Source organism: Giraffa tippelskirchi, chromosome 8, assembly GCF_054371585.1.
Source record: "Giraffa tippelskirchi isolate mGirTip1 chromosome 8, T2T-mGirTip1v1.2.pri, whole genome shotgun sequence".
NCBI classification, from domain to species: domain Eukaryota; kingdom Metazoa; phylum Chordata; class Mammalia; order Artiodactyla; family Giraffidae; genus Giraffa; species Giraffa tippelskirchi.
In genome coordinates, this window is record NC_137282.1 from 125,859,787 (window position 1) to 125,874,110 (window position 14,324).

General features: G+C 53.8%; 1 protein-coding gene and 1 long non-coding RNA gene across 7 annotated transcripts in view; one reads left to right on the plus strand and one right to left on the minus strand.

Moving 5' to 3' along the window:
• Positions 1 to 1,617: 1,617 nt before the first annotated feature.
• On the minus strand, positions 1,618 to 8,635 carry LOC145517511 (uncharacterized). Its single transcript, XR_014062091.1, has 3 exons — positions 2,714 to 8,635; positions 2,034 to 2,101; positions 1,618 to 1,859 (listed from the first exon to the last, which is right to left on the minus strand). It is a non-coding gene; the product is annotated as an uncharacterized LOC145517511 (long non-coding RNA).
• A 1,172-nt stretch (positions 8,636 to 9,807) lies between these two features.
• Positions 9,808 to 14,324, plus strand: part of SCUBE3 (signal peptide, CUB domain and EGF like domain containing 3) — a 35,581-nt gene continuing 31,064 nt past the window's right edge. For 2 of the 6 annotated variants that reach the window (XM_081520099.1, XM_081520100.1), the window contains exon 1: positions 12,173 to 12,927. In XM_081520099.1, coding sequence (XP_081376225.1) covers positions 12,843 to 12,927 — 85 coding nt within the window. In that variant the 5' untranslated portion in view covers positions 12,173 to 12,842. Of the gene's footprint in view, positions 9,956 to 12,172; positions 12,928 to 14,324 lie in introns of those variants that run through there. The other 4 variants (XM_081520096.1, XM_081520098.1, XM_081520102.1 and 1 more) reach the window with 3 other exon arrangements.

Sequence of the window (14,324 nt, forward strand, 5' to 3'; positions counted from 1 at the left end):
ACTTGACAGTATCTGGAGACATTTTTGGTTGTCACAGCTTAGGTGGGGGTGCTCCTGGCATCCAGCGGGTAGAGGTCAGGATATTGCTGAACATCCAACCATGCACAGGACAGCCCCTGCAACAAACGTCACGAGTGCTGAGGTTGTGGTTTAAGACGACTCTGGCTGCCATGTGAAGAACAGGCTCTCAGACCCCAAGAGTGAAATTAGAGAGACTACTTGAAAGGCCACTTAACTTCACACAGCTATTGCACTGATCTGCTGGAAACTTCTCTCCATGTATGCCAAACCTCATCCTCTGGGGTCTGGGGACTCTGCTTTCTGTTGGGTGACGGACAGCCAGCCAGCCCTACTCATCTTCCCAAGAAGCCCCTTTGCATTTTAACAGGGGCTTTCTGATGACAATGCCATAACCTGTGAGAACAGTCAGCCTCAGCTGAGCAAGAGAGGAGCCTCTCTGCAGCATCACTGTGCAAGGGCTATCTGCTCTGTCTGAGAGGACGCGGGGTTGCAGACACTAGCTTCCACACCCTCTTCCCTGGTAGTCACAGCTGTGACCTTGTCGTGACAGCTGCAGCCAGCTCAGCGTTCCCCTCCTCCCTGACCTCCCGAATGGCAGGCCTATATGGGGTTTGCAGAGGATCTGGGCGCCCAAGACATGTGATGCCTGGCACTTACAGTGAAGTTTATGAGTATTTACACCAGGCATGAGAACCTATCATTTACAGCCTTGCCATGTAAATCAGTAGAGTTAAAGGGCTCTGCTCTTGCCCCTGCCCCCAGCTTGAGGTTGGTTTTAAGATTTCAGAGAGGCATGACTGAGCGGTGGTGACCGTGGGAGGTCTGTGGAAGAAGTATCTCCAGAGGAGCAGGGTGAAGAGGTGTGGGGTGGGGGGCAGTTCCTCCCCAGGGGTGGGACTGGCCTAGCAGGTAGGAGAGTTTGTCTTCTGGGCCCCAGTTATGAACCACTCTTCTCCCACTTCCAGAGAGGTTTTCTGCCTTGTGCGAGGGGGCGGGAGTGTCATGAAAACTTTGAAGAAAGCTATAGAAAACCTCTCTCTGGAAAAGTGAACACGGGATAAAAACCCGGGTACAGCACCGGAGATTCCCAGATTCCCTTGCAGCTGATCCATGACCTTATGAACTAATTCACACCAAAATGCAAATAACTAACAAGGTTCGGTACATTTCCATTTTAATGGGGAGTCAAGCCCTTAAGCCACACTGGATTTCTTACGAGGGGAGCTGTTCCATCAGTGGGTTGAGATACGTTCTAAAGCAGGTGGAAGGCATCCCCTAGCTTCTGAATTCTTCCCAAATCCCTGCTGTACTGACATAGAAAACTGGGTTTGGAGGAGGAGAAGGAACAGAGGGAAGAAGGGAAACAGGGGCCGTTCTTAGGTTAATTTGGAATCAAAAGGCCACCAGAGACTGGACCCAATGAGACTTGTTGGGAACCCACACCAGATATTCCTGGTCAGCCCAGGGCATCTGATCTTGTTAATGGGCCAATAAAAATTAGGGGGACAAAGGCTAAGCCCTGGCAGCTCAAATGAATCTCCGCTGCAAGAGGGAGCAATCTCGTAAAGAGTCATAACCGAGCAAACGGAGGACTCATTGTGTTTCATTAACTTTAATAGTGCTCGTTAGGTTGGCTTCCAAGGGCTGTGGGACAGGAGAGAGAAGGCCAGACTCATCATCAGGGTTTGAGAGCAGGCGGCTTGCGTGGACTCCCCCTTCGGCCCCCAGTGCTGAGCTGAAACTGGCTGCTCTTTGTACCACTACAGGCTCCCCAGCCCAGCACGACATCCTGCCTACACAGGCAAGGAGCCCAGGCCTCAAGGACTTTTAATTCTTTCCTGTCAGGGTAGAGAAAGACAAGGACAAAGAGCTGGATGCGAACCATCTCTGTGCTTGGGCCAGCCACCACCTGGCTCTTGTGCCCACATAGAGGCCTCTCCCAGGAACATCCAAAGTCCAGCTCCAAGGCCCACAAGCCCCCATTGAAGAGTCCCCGCGGCCCAGAGCCTGACCTGGGGACCACTGTCACTGCAAGCCACGGCGTTGATCTCCTCCTTATTCTCTACCCCAGACGTGTCCACTGCCAGGAAAAAAAAAAAATGATAATGGAAAACAAACAAACAGGGCCAGCAGCAAACACATCACCAAACAAGCCTGCCTCACATTGTCCTCTGTAGTTGCCGGGGCTGGGAGCCAGAGGCTGCCGGCCTGGAAAAGCCCAGATGGCTCCCTGAGCACAGCACCAGGCTGAGCCTCCTCCCAGGGCAGGCGCTGCTTTCCTCCTCCTCTGCTGCCTCTCCTCCTTCTCCATCTTTTCTTCCCTTATATCCATCATTTCCCTCCCTTCCACTTCTTTCTGTGCCTCCTTTCTGCCTTTCTGCTCTCTGTTCTCTTCCTGCATCCTTGATGAAATCAAGTCACTAAACACTGAAGAAGTCCCGCAGAGCACATCAAGTCCAGAGGATGGAAAGGTAGTTCATGCCAGGAGCCAGCCCTGCTGCTGCCTTGCTTAAAGTCCTCCGGGTTCCCGGAGCCAGGACCACAGGATCGACCTCTTGGCACCGGCTGAAAACAGGCTCTTCACCATCCCACCTTTCAGATCTTCCTCTCCAGCCCCTTAAACCCTTGTCAAACCCTAGTCAAACTGCATTATTAATTCCTGGTAGACATTCCCCCTCAAATCCTTGCTCACCTTGTTTCTGCCACCTGGAAAGCCCTCACCTTCTTCGCCCAACTCCGTGTATAGGAAGTCTACGTATTCTTTGGGGTCGTCTTTAAACCCTCTCCTCATCTGAGTCGTCCCCAAGCTTCCAGCTGGAATTAATCCGTCTCTTTTAATGCTTTCATTAGAATTTTATGTTGGCACCTCCGTATTTGGGTATTTACCATGTTCTACCTTTTTAAAAAGAATTTATTTCGTGTTGGCTGCCCTGGGTCTTTGTTGCGGTGCAAGGTCTTTCTCTAGTTGAGGAGAGTGGGGGCTACTTTGCGGCTGCAGTGCGCACACTTCTCATTGAGGTGGCTTCTCTTGTTGCAGAGCACAGGCTCCAGGGTGCGGGCCCAGTGGTTGGGGCACATGAGCTCAGTAGTTGCGGCTCGAGGGCCCAGCTGCCAGCATGTGGAATCTTCCCAGAGCAGGGATCGAACCCATGTCCCCTCCATTGACAGGGAGATTCTTAACCAATGGACCATCAGGGAAGTCCCATGTTCTAGCTTATATTCTAATTATTTAGATGCAAATTTCTCCCTCTTACCTAATTATGAACTTTAAAAGAGAAACCATGTCATCTTTGAACGACCGTGTCCTTTAAGTTCCTGGCACATAGCAAGTGCACAGTGAATGTCAAACTGATTAAGAACTGAAATCTGTGGTTATTCAGAAACACAAAGTTAATTCCACATTTTAACTTCATCGATGTGGGAGTATCTCATCTATAATAATTTCATTTGCAGATTGTCTGAAGCGCTGGGTGCCTTGGGTAGGCTCCCCAAGGTTTGGCTTCGGGACGTCACCAAAGCCTGGAGGATGGTATGTTAGACGGCGGCACCTACTGGTGAAGGGTGACATTACAGCTTGGGTCTGGCGAAGAGAAGCAGGGGAGCTCCTCGGTCAATCCCAGCAGGACCGGACTGTCCGGACGAGCGGGTAAGGGCAGAAGAGGACTAGAATGAGTTCCCCTCTCTCCTCAAAAGCCCTGAGGCCCAAGTCAAGGTCAAGACTTCTTCTTCAAGCTCCAGCAGACTGACTGTCTCAGGACCAGGGTGAGACACCAAGGAATCCCAGCCTGGCTGCGATGCCCGTTAGCTTGGCTGAGCAAGCTCAGCAAATGCCCAGGACAGAGAAGAAGTGGTGGCATGAAGAAGGGAGAGCCTGTCACCAAACACGGGAGGCACCCTTTGTGAGGCTCTCAACACTCGGCATGAGCACGCAGGCGGCAGAGATGCCAACCCCTTCCTCGCTATGGGTTTTCGGCTTCTTCTAAATGGATTCTCAGTCCTATAAGGGCCCTTCTTGGAAAACAGAACGATAGAAGCCACTGGGGGAACTGAGTTTTGTTTTACAGCAATTCACTTTATAAGTTGGTTTGCAAGTACCTTGAACTTTGCCCCAATACCTCCACCTCCACTCATCCTTGCTTTAATCCAGGATACCTGTAGCAAGTCCTCCTCTATCTCTCCATCTCCTCTGGGGAGACCTGGGGGAGGAGAGCCATGAGGAAACAGGGCAGGCAGAGCAAAACCGAACCAGTGCTCAGCCGAGTCCAGAAGTTCAGCCAGTGTCCCGGTAGCCCCTCCTTTGCCACAGCATTGTTAGAGCTTCAGCTGATAGCTAACATTTTAACTCACAAAGGAGTAATCTCTCACATGGATATTTGTATTTGGGACCCAAGAAATACAATTTTAGCTCAAAGGAGTTATCTTCTGATGATGACATTTGAAGCATCAGTATGAAAGATCTCTGACGAAGGGGTAGAGATGATGAGGGTTCTCCCTCCTGAGCCTGCTTCCCTGGGGTTCAGCTAGGGAACCTGCCTGTAGACACCACCCACCTCGTTCATCTTGGCCCCAGGCCTCGGATCACTGCTTCTCTCCCCAGCTTCTTGCCTCCGGCTGCTTTACCCAGATTGCCGTCATCCAGTTCTCCAAACCTTTCAGGAGATCTTCAGTCCTGGCTTGGAAGGTTCCAGCTTGGATTTTTTTGCCTTCCAGAATCTCAGAGTCTCTGGCCAGAAGAGTCCTCTCCCAGGGTCCCCTGCACCTCTGTGATCTCTCCTCAGCCTGGCCTCTCCATGCCACCCCTGACTTCCATGCTGCGCCTCCCTTTACCACCCTCTGCTGCCAGCAGTCATTTAGGCAATACAATCTGGGGCCGGTGGGAGGCAGGGAGACAGGTCAGGGGTGCGCTGCCCCCCTCCTTGGGATTCCCAAGAGCTCGCCATTCCTTCATTCATTTGGCAAGCATTCGCTGAGCACGACTGTGTGCCAGGCCTATGCTTGGGGCTGGGGATACAATGGCCCTGCCCTCAAACGTCTGACAGACTACTAAAGAGAGACCCTGACAGCGCAGCACATCCAGGGCCATCAGGGCAGGTTTCAAGGGCCACTGAGCTCCACACCTGCGGGGGCGGAAAGATCTCATAAACGAGGTACATTTCAATGGCTTCCTGGCTGTCAAGGCCACGGTATGTGGCAGGCATGGTGTGGCTTGGGTGTACCGACGGTGAGATCAGAAGAGCGACATGAAGTGTCTTTGGGGGAAGAGGGCTCAGGACTGGCACAGAGGCCCGTGTGTGTCCACGGGAGACGTTCTGAGAGCCTGGAGGCTGAGGCAGCAGCAACGGAGGTGGAGAGGAGGCGTCGAATTGAGGGAGGTTTCAGACGTTTCGCCCTCAGGATGCAGTGACCTCTCAGATGGGAGAGGAAGAAGGAGTCTTTTCAGACTCTGAGAAAGCCAGCTGGGGCCTCTGAGTGGTCATGGGGCCATTATATGGAGGTCAAGAAGAGGACAGGTCAGGGGTGAGTGCGGAGAGGGACAACGTTCGGCTGGGGTCGGTTCAGCTTGAGATCTTGAAAAATACCAATGGAAATCTCTCTCAGTGGGCAAAAATATACGGCAAGTTAGAAGAGAGAGAAGAGAGCTGGACATACGGGCCTGAAAATTGTACACACAGAATTAGAGTTACCAGAAAAGAGGGGGCTAGAGATATAGGTTTGGGAGTCATCACACTGGTGATAGTTGGAGCCGTAATGTCCTACAGTGTGGGGCAAACTGCCCCCTGCTTCGTGCTGGACCTTCCACGTGACCTATCTGTACCCTCCAACAACAGCAAGGTCAGAATTTCATCCTCCCACTTTCTAGATGAGAAAGGTTACGCTATGAGAAGTAAAGAAACTTGCTCACACTCCCCCGTTGCTGGGACTGGGATTGAAACCGAGAACCATCTGACCACAGAGCCAGTACTCTTCCCTCCACCCTTGCTGTCCCTGGGTTAGAGTCCCTGAGGAGGCCACATAGGGTGAGAAGGGAAAAGAGCCAAGCTAGAAGCGCTTAAGAGGTCAGGGAAGGGGGAGCGACTGGCAGGATATTGGGGGAAAGAAAGGACCCAGGCAGGGAAAGGAAAACATTCAGAGGCTTCAGATGATGCAGAGAGGTCAAGATAGGTAAGGACCAGCAGGCATCCTCAGATATGGAGATGAGGAAGTTGGTGGAGGCCTGGCAGAGGGGCTAGAGGGGGCCTGGGCCAGATTGCACAAGGGCAAGGAGTGAAGGAAGCAGGGGAGATGGAGAGCAGGAGCCCTCCTCCTAGAAGTTCAGGAGACTGGAAGGACGAGAGGCAGCAGGGTCTAGGGGAGTTTGCTGTTGCTCCTGTGGGATGCTGCAGGTTACACTGTTTACAGGAGGAGGAGGAGCCCAGGTGAGGGATTCGGGAAAGGGAGGGGGTAACTGACAGCACCAGCTCCCTGTCGAGGCAAGAGGGGGTGGGATCCTTGTACATGTATGTGGGGGTTGGCCTTGGTCAAAAGGAGGGACCCCTCTCCTAGCAGTGGCGGGAGAGGGAGGTGGGAGATAGGAAGTTCATGCCAGATGGCTTCTGGCTTCCCAAGGAAACAGGAGTTGAGAGCCCTGATTGGGGACTAAGGGGGTTGTGCCTGGTGGAGGGGCATCTGAAGTGTGCAAGGGCAGCTGTGTCGGAGGTGACAGGGGGAAGGCTCGGGGCAGTTTGCAGACCTGCCTTGCGATGTGGAGAAGTCTGGAACCACACATCAGTGCTCATGCCAATTGGCAGGTTGGAGATTTTTGCTCCCTTCATGAAAGCAGCCAGGGAGCAGGTGGGGAGGAAGCAGGTGGCAAAGTGACTCAGGTGTGGGGGTGGGCAAGGAGGAAGGGCTCGGGTGGGGGGGACCCTGGGATGAGAGGCCAAGGAGGCTGCCCAGTGGGAAGCTCAGACCAGGCTCTCCTCGCCCCCAACAGGTCCTGGCAGGACTGCAAGCAGACCTCTCCACAGAGGCGAGACCAGGGGCCTTGGGGAACAAGTTACTCCTCGAATCCCAGGGCCAGAACACACTTGGGGAGAATGTTACTTCCAGTCTTCTGCTTATCTGTCCAAACGGCTGCTCAGCCGTCCTGGACAGATGGGGAACAAGGACTGCCCAGGGTCGACCTGTCCACTGACCTAGTGCACGCCCCACTCCTCTCGTCTGTTTCTTTTACTGTTGTTGTTCTGGCTGTTCTTTATCTCTGTCACTGATTTTTGTTTATATTCCTCTCTTGTCCCTTTCCAAGTGTCATTAAGATTTACCTCAAGTCCCTCCTAATGTCCACGGAACCTACTTGGATGATCGACTCCTGTTTCCTCTGACTTTCTCTGTCTGGATTGCTTGATGTTGCATTCAGATATTGTTTTGCATATACAAACCTTGCCTTCCTGGTGAGACTCAGGGCATTTGGGGGATTTGCCTTATGGTGCAAAGGGGTCTGAAAGCATACACTGGTGCTGACACCTCTTTTTAAAATGAATTAATTTTCAGCTGTGTTGGGTCTTCATTGCTGCAGTGTGGGCTTTCTCTAGTTGCAGCAAGTGGGGGTCTCCACTTCCCTGAGGTGCGCAGGCTCTAGGGCACGCGGGCTTCAGGAGTTGGGGCTCGGGCTCCATTGCTCCATGGCATGTGGATCTTCCCAGACCAGGGATGGAACCTGTGTACCCCACATTGGCAGGTGGACCCTCATCCACTGGATCACCAGGGACGTCCCTGATACACCTCTTTGATTGGGGATCACATTTTCTATTTCTTTTGTACATTCTAGAGGGCCTAGGACAGTGTGTACTGGGGAGAAGGATGTGAGATAAGTATCATATGCCACTTGACAGAAGGATTTGTGACCGATCAGATCATGAGGAAAAGGAAAACTGAGAACTGGAAGAGGGGAGATTGGCAGCTCTCAGGGTATAGACTAAGCAGCACTGATCCAGGAGTCAGAAGTCAGAGGAGGGACTTCCTTGGTGGTTCAGTGACTAAGACTCCATGCTCCCAAGGCAGGGGGCCCTGGTCCAATCCCTGGTCGGGGAACTAGATCCCACATGCCACTAAGAGTTCATGTGCCCCAACTAAAGGCCCCAAGTGCCACAGCCAAGATCATTGACCACACACGCCACAGCTAAGACCTGGCACAGCCAAACAGACAATAAAAATAAATATTAAAAAATAAAAAAGACGTCAGGGGAGTTAGGGATCTTGCTTCTAGCTTTGCCTCTTTAATATGTCGTGTGACCTAGGGCAGTCATGTGACCTCTCGGTCTTCTGAAACCCTACCCCTGTGTGATCCTCCCGGACAAGGGTACTGCCCTGCTACCTCTTGTATGTAAAGGGGCTGATCTACCCCGAATGATTAAATCGTAACAGTGGCAAGAAGATGTTGAGTCGCTGTGTTTTCAGAGGAGGCAGAAAAGAGAATGGGGAGGGTATACACATTTCAGAGTCAAGCCTGAGTCCTGGATCCTGGCTTCATCCGTTCTCAGTCATCTGGGCAGGCTGATGTTTCTTTGCTTCAGTTTTCCCGCCAGCAGAAGGAGGGTAGCAGTTCCTGCCTGATGAGTCTGTGGCGGAGCGCCTGGCACACAGGAGAGCTCTGAGTCGACGGTAACCATGAGCTCTCACTTGTGTCTCAGAGCGTCTGTGCCTTCTGAAGGCAGGGTAGGAGGTACAGGGTGGTGGGGAAAGAGCCACTCTACCTGATAGGTAAGTCTCCTTCCAACCTTCCAATTTGGAAGGTTGCTGACAAGGGCAGTGTGCTGGAATGCATGGCATTTTTGGAACCTTCTCAGAAGGAATGTGTGACAGACAGGAATCTATGGAGGGTGGTGAGGCTTGAGCCCAGTTGGCCCCACTCTTACTCAGCTGCGTCAGAGTCTGGCCTGCAACAAGACTGCTCCTTCCCAGGCACTACTATACCTTTACTATCAAACACTTGTGGCCCTTGCTCCTTCTGAGAAGTAGTCGAAATAACAGCATTAGCCACCACCTATTGAATGCCTACTGTGGGCCAGGGTTTTTCCATTCATTAGCTCATTCAATTAACACCGTAACCCGATGAGGTTTCTATTCCCTTTGTCATAAAACTGAAGCTTGCTGAAATTAACTTATCTGAGTCACACAGCTGAGATTTGAACTGCAGTTTTATTTCACTCTAGGGGCAGTGTAATATATGCCTCACATATGCAGTTGTAGGTGCATACCCATTTTATAGATGAGGAAGCTGAGGCTCAGTGAAATGAAATAAATTGCCCAAAATAGATAGATGGCTGGGAAATGGTAGGGCCTGACATTGACCTTGGGGTACTGTTGTTTCAGTACATGCATGTTCTCCATTAAGACTATATCTTTTGTCAAGATAGAGGCACCGGATTCATTTAACAGATGGGGTAGCTCAGGAGCAGAGAGAGAAAAAGCAAAAGCTCATGGAAAGAGACTTGGCAGGGGAGGTAAAGTCCCTGAAGGTGGCAGAGACCTGGCAGAGGTATTCTTGGAAGCAGGATGAGAACTGAGAGGTATTAGCTGTGGGTCCCCCAGCCCCACCCTTCTCCCTCGACATTTGCAAGGGAAATTAGAATGAAATGAATGTCAGAGGTATCCCTGAAGGAGAGAGGCACCCAAAAGCAAACTACCACCTGAGGTGAGTGTAGGAGACCCCGAGAACACAGGGACGTTTTACCCACCCCACTCCACCCGCGTCCCGCACCCCCCGCCCCGCCGCCCCCTTGAGGGCATGGCATGTGCTGCTGCTTTGTAGAAGCTCTTGCAAGAGCCATCTCCTTCTTCCTTCCTTGTCACCTTCCTGAATAACTCTCCCGTTGTGAGTCCCTGCAGAAGTGGACAGGACAGAGGGCAATGTGACGCACACCCTGCTCCTACAGACTCCTCTGAAGGGCTGAGGGTAGGCGGGGACTAGAATGGAAGGTGGGGAGCTGGGCAGGGAACTGCCTCTTCTGCCCAGAGGTGGAGAAAGCTCACCTTCCTAGAGGAACAGAGGACCAAACACAGGAACATAAGGGGGGAAAAAGGAAATGAGTAAAAGACACTGAGCCTCCCAGAGATATAGCAGCTAAGGTGGGGCCACCCACTCTTCCCTCCCCGCAAAGCCAGGGCAATGTCCACACTCGGAGGATCAGGAAGTTACGCTGCCCTGGAGAGGTCTGAGTTAACCTGTTAATCTGCTCATACGGAACCCTCCATGCCCATCTCACCTGCGCTTTAGAGGGTGGGCGGGAGCCCTCCTCCCTAGGGAGCCTGAGGAGCCCACACCAGTGTCCAAATCAAGGCAGAGATAAAGCAAGCACAGTGCAATCTCCCTTCCCTGCCTGGGGGACGCTAATCAACCCTCTGTGCCCCCAGGTGGATGGGCACCCTCTGGCAACCTCTGATTCTTTTTTTTTTTTTAAACCACTCTCCTGTTTGGGGCAGAGGAGGGTGGCAGGTTTGCACTTGTCCTCTAGTCCTACACATAACTGGTGGCAGCAGGCAAAGCTGTTTCAAGGGGAGGGGTTTGCCAATGGAATGAAGGAGGGAGACAGCCGGGAGTGATGGGGCTGAAAGGGGCCTCGGAGATCATCTGACCCAAGCGTGTGTGGCCTTCGCTCCATTCCCACGTTCTGTGTGCTCCCATCCCACGTCATGCAGGGAATTCTCGAGGCCTCCTCCCCTAGGCTTCCTAAGGGCACCGTCTCCTTCCAATCACTGAGCCAACCCAGCCTCTTCTTTTCAGTGACGACACTGAGGCACACTGAGGTATGATTTGCCCAAAGGTAATCTTCATCCCAGGATAGAGCCAGGACAGGAAACCCAGATGCCTGAGTCCGCAACCTGCCCCTTTTCCACTCAGTCCCTATGGGAGGAACCGCTTCGTTCTTCTCCTTGGGGGTTAAGGAAACCTCTGACAAAGCATATCTGTCACCCGAGCTGATACAGGCTGCCAGTGTGAAGGGTCTAAGAACTGAGTTATTTTCAGGGGGATCCTGATCATTATCTCTTCCTCCAGGGTACCCTGAAGACAGACTCCTGGAGGTTAGTCTGGGTCCCAAAGGTCTCTTTGCTGCAGAAGTCTGGCTCTGAAGCATAAGTGACTGCCTAGGGCCTGGCAGCCTTATTCCCACAGAAAAAATCTCCATACTCCAGAAAGGCTCTCACCACTATCAAGAAGTCCTTCATCTTTCCCCTAGGATGGAAGGAGAGAAGAGGCAGAGCTGGTACATGCATCAGGTGGTGGTGTCCATGCTTCAGGGACACTGCTCCGTTGGCACACTTTGCCCCTAGTTTTTAAGATATAGTTTATCTTTCCTCTTCTGCCCCTGCAAGTTGGAAGGATGAAGGCTTAAGAATGTTCTGGTGAGGACCACATCTTGAAGGTGGGAGGGCAGGTTTGGAAGAGAGAGTTGCGCATATTTGGGGGGGTCTCTGTGTTTACACACAAAGGTTTCTGCGGGTTAGCTTCCGCCCTCTTGCTGAGCGCGAAAGTGTTTTTTACACATGAGTCCAGGTCTCTACGGGGAGAATGCTGAGCGGGCTACCTCCGAGACAGTAACTGCAGGGCAGTCTGCCCTAAAGCTAGAAGTTTCAGCTAGGGAAAGGCTACTTTCTTTTTGGTCCTCTATTAAAGTGCACTAGGCACTAGGAATGGGAACTGGGTCCCCAGGGCGTGGGGGTGTGGTGGAGGTGAGTTGGGAGGGCATTAACTCGGCCGCTGTCGGAGCCGCTCTCAGCTTTTCGAGGTCCTATGTGGCTGTGCCCCGCGTGTCGGGCTGTGTCGGCGGGCGTCCCGGAGTGCCAGTGCGATTGGGTCTGCCCCGGCCTCCCCGACACCCTTCCCTCTCTTTGTCTGCTCTGTAGGTGTGCATGCAAACCTGCGTCGCATAGCCCTCTTCGCGTGCGAACGCGGGGGCGCACCCTGGCTCCCCCGCGCTTTTCGCCGGTAGACAAGACTAGCCGGAGCCCGGTGCTGTTTGGTCTGGAGCCGAGCGGGGCTTGCATTGATCCATTGATTGTGCGCGGTCTGCGCCTGACCTCCCTGCTCCCGGGGAAGCCGTCTCCATGGAGACCGGGCCCGCTCCCCCAGCGCCGGATTGTAAATTCCTGCAGGCAGCGGCCCGGCAGCCTGGGGAGGGGGCCGCCGCGCCCGGGCGCGCAGGGGGAGCGGCCGCTGCGCCGAGGCCCCATTTGAAAGAAAAAAGGGCTCGGAAAAGGAGGTGGAGGAGGAGGAGGAGGGGGGAGGAGGAAGAAAACGAAAAGGAGCGAGGAGAGGAGGAGAAAGAGGAGGAGGAGGAGGAGAGAGGCGAAGAAAAAGAGACGGAGCCCGAGAGACGGAGAAAGAGCGAGAGAGGAAGAAAGAGAGGCAGAAAGGGCGTGTTTCTGGTGCTGCGTTTCTCCTCCCCTTTCCCAGGTCCTTCGCCAGGGCTCTGCGCGCTCTCCGCGGCAGCTCTCTCCCGGCGGAGCTGGGAATTGGGTGGGATTGTACGGAGCAGCCCCGCCGCCGCCGCTAGCGGAGCCGGCCTTGGAGAGGGCGGGGGCTCCCCTCCGTCAGCGGCGCCGGGCGCCCCCAGCCCCGTCGCGCCCTCCTCCGCCTCGCTCTCCCGGGCGTCGCGCCGGGAGAAGCCGGCAGCATTGGGAGCCTCCCGCCGAGGGCGCCGCTGTCCGCGCCCCGCGCCCACAGACCCCGGCCCGGCCCTGGCCGGGCGCGCCCCCCCCCTCCCCTTCGGCTCGCGGGGGCCCGGCCCGCTTCCGCCCTCCCTGGGCTGCGAGACCGGCCCCGGCCGCCCGTAGCTCCAGCCATGGGCTCGGGGCGCGCGCCCGGGCTCTGCCTGCTCGTCCTGCTGGTCCACGCCCGCGCCGCCCAGCACAGCAAAGCCGTGCAAGGTAAGGAAGGAGGGGCGCGCGGCCGCGGGGCCGCCGGGGCTTCAGGGTCCGAGGGCGGGGGCGCGATTTCAGAGGGGCAGGGCAGGTGCTGGGAAGCGTGCTCCTGTCAGGACCGGGCACCGTGCACCCACCCTCCTCGGCGGGGGACCTGACCTCTGGGCACTACGCCCCGGGGGAAAGGCTGCAGGAGACAAGGGCGGCACGGATGAGTGAGAAGTTGGGGGAGCCCTGGGCAGAAGTGACCACGCGCCTCCGAATGCTGCTCGACTTCACTGCCACCCCAGCATCTTCCAAAGACTTCCTGCCTTCCAAAAGTATGAGAGAGAATCTTCTCTTTTCCCAAACATTGCCAGAAACTTAAGTTTTGGCCTGGAGAGACTGAAAGAATGAAAACTTTTTCAGCCATGTCATACATCTAACCCTAACCCTTGCCCCCAATTCTCCTCAAAGTTAGACAGAAATTTCGTAGTTGTCTTATCAGAAAAAACGTTACAGAAAAATAGAATCTTTTATGGAAAACTAAAAAAAAAAAAAAAAAAATCAACTTGTCTCCCTCTGGATGGAAGAGGGCTGAAGAAGTGAAGAAAATTTCTGTGATTCTGGCTCCCGGCAAGAATGTCGCATTTCTGCCTCTTTTGGGGGAAATCTTTTTCCTCTTGCATGGCTTTCATTTCTTATCATAATATTTATTTATTAAGGCCTGGGGTTTCCAATTCCATTTAAATCCAGGTCAGAATTGCATTAAAATAACAAAGTAAAATTCCAGGCTGGGGAGCTCTGACAGATCCCTCTAGGAATTAGGGAGAGAGAAAGAGGGAGGCCCTCCCGCCCCCATCTCTGACCCCACGCCCCTTGCCTGGTCAGTCCCAAGGCTGTGCTGGGAGAAACCTGGTGGGCTACAGTTCTCTTGGGGACAGCCTCCCCTCCCCCTTGACCTCCTGCTGCACCCTTCCCCCATCGAGTCCTCACCCAGGAAGAGATTTATATAGACAAAAAGAAAATCCCTCCTAGCAGAGCTTCACCCAGGAGGATATGATTCTGCCTATTGTCCCAGGGCTCCTTGAAGCCAGGCTGGGGTGTGGAGGTGGCTGGGCCAGAAGGGAAAGTTGAACTTGGGAGTTGGGGAAGCCTGAGTCTCTGGCAGTCAGGTTGCTGCGCCTGAGCCTGGAGCCTGAGCGCTTGGAGCCTGAGCACTTGGCTCTTAGGCTGCTCTGTGTCCTGGATGGACTCCTACTCCGTTAAAAGGAAGGTGCTGTATCAGTGCACCCTCTTCTCCCCAAGCACTGCCTCTTCAACTACCCCCTTCCTCTTCCAACCTGTTCTTTAACAGAAACAAAACACAAGAGACCCTCTGCTGTCAAATACCAGACCCCATCCCTACCCCTTCCAACCCCCAA